Raw genomic sequence first — 5248 nt, 5'->3', positions numbered from 1 at the left:
TATTGCTAAGACATCACGAAGAGGATTCCAAGCCACCCATACCAAATTGTAAAATTGATTTTTCTCATTGCCTTAGTTATGCAACTCTGATGGCATACAACATAAAGATAATGAGACGCAGGTTTGTTGAAAGTTGAAACCAGCCAAGTGAAAAAATAAACCCTTTGTGATTTCCCAAATCCATGATAGGAAACATAAAGGGAACTGGCAATCCCAGTAGTAGAGGCAATCAACCGATGGGTTACCATAACCATGTAATCGGCCATCTATCTAATCACATACCTATAGCTCCAAGCTAAAACCTACTGCAACCAGAACAAAGGCATTAAAAACAAAGATATGACTGATTAGCTAAACTTGCAGTCGGGCTCCAAACCTCCCATCAGATTTCCTGTTCCCAAGACTAAGCCAGCAAAAAAAAGCATAAATGAGAAAACATCATATCCTCAGCATCAATGTGTCAAGGGTCCAGAGAAAATGTGCCTTCTAGATAAAGAGCACAGAGACGAATGTTATCAATCTATTAGAACAAGAAAAAACGGGAGATAGATGGGCAATTCACAAAACACAAAATCAAACCAAAACTCATTAAAAAGACAAATAGACAAAGGAAATTCCCTTGAGCTATATTCTCCTACAAGCAAAACAGCTCAACTACCAATTTTCCTAGAATTGTCAGCTCATGTTCATTCTCAACTCATCCTCTGTGCGGCTTCCTTAGCCAGAAGCTTTTCTTTGGCCTTAGTCTTTGCCTGAGATTTAGAACCCATAATGCCACCACCCCATTTCTTCCTGTGCTCATCATATTTGTCATTGAAGTTGGCCTGCAGCACAACATTGAGTTGATAAAGCATATTAAAGTTGGCTTCAGATAGATCCTTAGAGACATCATCACCATATGGCGTACTACTAAGTTACCTTGACCGCCTCAATGATCTTGCTGAACTCCAGCTTGTCTTCATTCTTCACTGAAGTAAGACAGAGGGCTGTGGCAGTTTTCTTGTGAACAATCTGAAAATGGAAAATACACATATAAGCAGGTATTAAGATGCAAAACAGATCATGTACCAAAGCATCAGATATATCATGGAAAACAAAGGTAAAGAGCATTTGTGGATTACCGCTCCAAGACGTGCTTTGCCTTTCACAATGCAGTAAGGGATTTCCATTTTCCGGCACAAGGCAGGTAGCCATACAACAAGCTCGATTGGGTCCACATCATGAGCAATAACCACCAACTGGGCCTTGTTCTATGGAGCAAATGAAATAACAAGAAACAAAGGAAATCAGATACTATCTCAGGGAGCAAAATCAACTCAACAATAAAAGGAAAATAGCATAGGCTTACCTGCTCAATAAGGTAAGTCACGTGATTGATACCATACTTGACAACAATTGGTTTCTTGACCTCCACAGGCTTCCCTTCAGCCTCCGCCTGAGCCCTTTTCAAAAGCCTTTCCTTCTTGGCAGCTTTGTCCTCTGGACGATATTTAAGCAGCATCTTAAAAAGATTTGTTGCTGCAAAAAAAAAGAGGTTGTAAGATATTGTCATAAGAAGCAAGACTAGCAACTAAAAGGAAAGCAGAGGATTTTCAGTAAGTAATAAATAAAGATATTAAACAAATTAAATAAAAAACACATTTCAGAACACAAAAACCCATTGATTCAATATTAAAGGCTAAAAAAATGTGAACAGAAGATTCTGAAGAAGAAATTATGAAATCAATACACAAGATGCACCACTTTGGGCAAAAGCAAAATGATAGAAATTGGTACACCAGGACATACAGAATTTAGTTTTCCGAAATACTGTTAAAAAAAAAGCACCAAACTACAATTCAATAATGTCAGAGTAAAAAAAGAATCATAGTTTTTAATAGTTGATATCACAATTTAAATATCCATATATTCGGTAGCAAGGAGGCACATGAGCTAACAGCACAAGCATTAAATGCAAGGCTTAAAGGAAGCTTGCAAAAAGAAGGGAGATACAAAGAAAAATCACTATTTCTACTGAAACAAGTTCCCCAGCTTTTCGCAAGTCTCAGGACGAATTAAACATACACAAAACTAACAAATAATACAATGTCACTAAACAAGAGCCAGACGCCTAACTTCACAATGAACTCAAGATTCAAAAGAGCTCCACAAACAAACCACTGAAAGATAAACATCAGAACTTGTTACTACATATGCATGTGGTTCAGTACTACCACGCATGCAAGCTGAGCTTACCGACATTCTTGTCAAGCGTCTTTGTGAACTGGTTCAAAGCAGGAGGAACCTTCAATCGCTGCTTTAGAATCCTGCGTTGCCTTTGAATACGAACAACTTTTGGCCATTTCACAAACCTGTGCAAATCTCTTTTTGGTGGTAATGCACCACCAATTCCAAATTGTTTGGGCCGCTTTTCAAACAATGGATTCACAACTTTTTCCTGCAGGAGAAAAAAACAACCTGGACGATCACCAAATGATATCTCACAAATGAAACGCCGTATAGTGGAATTAATGCCATGATTGTGTGACAAAGAAACTATGTCTTCACCAACCAAATATCCAACAATGCCATTGCAAAATAAATCAAATTGCTTAATCCAAAACAAATGAGCAGTCATTACCGCCTTCTTCTTGGCAGGGACTGGTGCTTTTCCACCTCTTTTTGGGGCCTGAAAGTAACATTTCAGAAAGCTAACGTCAGACATGAAAAGTTAAAATTTGCATGCTTACACTCCAATTGCTTCCCCTAAATGCCAGCTATTTCACAAGACATTTAACAATCCATTAATATTTCAGGAACACTTTCTTCAAGGAGCAGCTACTTCTCTCTTACATGTTATACACATCATGGATTCCCAGAACTCCAAGATAATCTCAATAAATGCAGTGAATCAATAATGCTATAATCAGTTTAGCCACAGCACCCTTCACAACCACACTCTCTTCTCGCCTCCCACACCCCCCCAACCCCCCCACATACACACAGGGGCCAACCCTTTTACCCAGTGCAGAAGTCATTAAGACAATCACGTTCACTGCCTTTATATACAGAAACACTAATGCAGGGTATCAGGAAGTAAGAATAAGAGTGATTTATCAAATTTCCAACTACGACTCATAGAACCATTATGTTATCTTCATCAAGCCATCTTGGAGGCAGGTCACTAATAATATAAAGTTACACTGTTTTAACTAGTTCCTGCATAGCATAGTCATCAATCTCTGTTTTGGGATTTCCTAAAAAGAAAAAAACTCTTAACACATTGAATTTTAGAAAAAAAATGTGCAATTGTTGGGACATTGGAAAAAGAAAAATATTGCAATTTTGTCAAGAATTTAGCATTTTTTTGTGTTTATTGCCATAAATCATGATAAAGTCAAGACATAGTAATCATACCATTCAACTGGGTGTTCAATTGAAAAAACAAGAGTGCAACTTCTGGTGAACATCAATCACACTAGTGACATCAAGAGTGCAACTTCTGGAATTAGACTGCATAACATGAAAGTATTTGTAGTTGCTGACTGGCAATATTACTGCTAAAAGGCCATGAAATTTTAAATTACACATGTTAGATTTCAAAGAAACCAACAAGTTTTGGTTGCCATCTATTTGGTATTCACAGTTGAATCACCACTTACAAACTGCCACGTATTAGCCTCCACACATTAATCCTAGGAAACAAACAAGGCCATATCCTCACTACCTAAAAATAGTAATCAGGGTTTCTAGGCAAACTGTCACACATAAATAATGTATGGAATGTCAGACAACCACATATCCGAAATCTTAAGATACACTAAGATATTTCATTGTGGATGTTACAGAAGAAAAAAGGAAAAAAATCCAATTTTCTCTGGATGTGGAAGCATTGCATTGTGAAGCACAACATAATGGATTTCAGCTAAACAGAAAGGTGTATCCAGACATCCATGCACACCCTACTGGTGTGTTTGAATGAGCAAATAACCCAAAAAAGCAACAAATAGCTCGCATTATGGAGCATGATATGATACCCCATGTCTCCAATCATCTCATCTATCTGGATAAGTGGGTGAATACAAACAACTCCAGATGGGTGGCCAGAGGAACCAGTTTATTTAGATTAATCGGACATATGGTAAATAGAAAGCCCAAAACTAGCATAATAGCACACGTTATCTTGATTTTAAAAAGAAAAGCAGCTGCATTTGAAACACAGCAAACAGACTCTTGGTGCTCTCAATCATTCTAATGCGCAAAGTCAAAACCCTCCACGTTATTTTCCATCATATCCTAACAACAAAATTTCGACTCACCAATCAAGAGCTACCGGAATACTTAAAACAAATGAAGAAGCATCTGTCTGAACGGCAAACCCTATATAAAATATCAACGAGACGAAAACACAAAACTCACAAAGAAACCGTTCAATACCAACGCAGCAATGAAAATGGAAGAAGGAGGGGGTGGGGAACAAAGAAAATAGGTTTCCTTAAAAACCCTAACTCTGCAACAACTAAACTCCAAGAGGCATCATCACCAGAATCAACCAACAAAAAGCAACACGATCGACCAAAAGTATAACAAAGAAAGCGAAATAAAGTGAAAATTACAGATCACACAATGCCAGAAAATGAATATCAGAATTATAGAATAAAAAAGGAAATGCCAAGAGAGCATGTGTTCTAAAACCCTAATTCTGCTACAACCAAGACCCCACAAGAATCGCCACCAGAATCAACCAACAGACAGCAGCAATATTGACCAAAATTATCGCAGACAACGAAAGAAGAGAAGAAAAATAACAACTGCAGATCAAAGGAAGCGGATAAATGGAGCTATACCAACTGGATGTTATTGGGGAAGAAAAAATCCTAGAGATCTGGGAAACCCCAGAAGGCTTAAGGTTTCTGAGACTAAAGAGAGGATGAGTTACGTACCATTTCTTTGTAGTCTCTCTCTCTCTCTCTCCGGCGAGGCGAACGCAGAGTGGTGGTCGCGAATCGCGACGCTCGGTCTTTTAGATTGGTGGCTTTGTAGCTTGTACGAGATAAAAACCCTAAGACATCTGTGTGATGGACGGCTCAGATCCAAGTATCAGCAGAGAGAGAGAGAGAGGGGGAGGGGATTGGGAACGGTTCGGATATAGGTTGGTTCACATTTTGAAGAGTGGTTTGGTTATGGGTCCGGTTCAAACTGGAACCGCACAGTGAAAACCAGGAACCAGTTATTGTGGTAGTGCCTGTGGTCTTGTACTCTTGGTAGG

General features: G+C 38.6%; 1 protein-coding gene across 1 annotated transcript; it reads right to left on the bottom strand.

Annotated features, from left to right (window-relative positions):
- Positions 1–502: 502 nt before the first annotated feature.
- LOC149844004 (large ribosomal subunit protein eL8y) lies at positions 503–4996 on the bottom strand. The gene is made up of 7 exons (XM_090000236.1): positions 4923–4996; positions 2621–2668; positions 2236–2437; positions 1349–1518; positions 1122–1250; positions 919–1011; positions 503–824 (listed from the first exon to the last, which is right to left on the bottom strand). The coding sequence occupies exons 1-7, from the start codon at positions 4923–4925 to the stop codon at positions 693–695; spliced, it is 777 nt and encodes a 258-aa protein (XP_089856362.1). The 5' UTR covers positions 4926–4996; the 3' UTR covers positions 503–692.
- Positions 4997–5248: the final 252 nt, after the last annotated feature.

This window comes from Nuphar pumila, chromosome 3, assembly GCF_984573655.1.
Source record: "Nuphar pumila chromosome 3, dmNupPumi1.hap1.1, whole genome shotgun sequence".
NCBI classification, from domain to species: Eukaryota; Viridiplantae; Streptophyta; class Magnoliopsida; order Nymphaeales; family Nymphaeaceae; genus Nuphar; species Nuphar pumila.
This window is presented reverse-complemented; position numbering and strand designations above follow the sequence as displayed.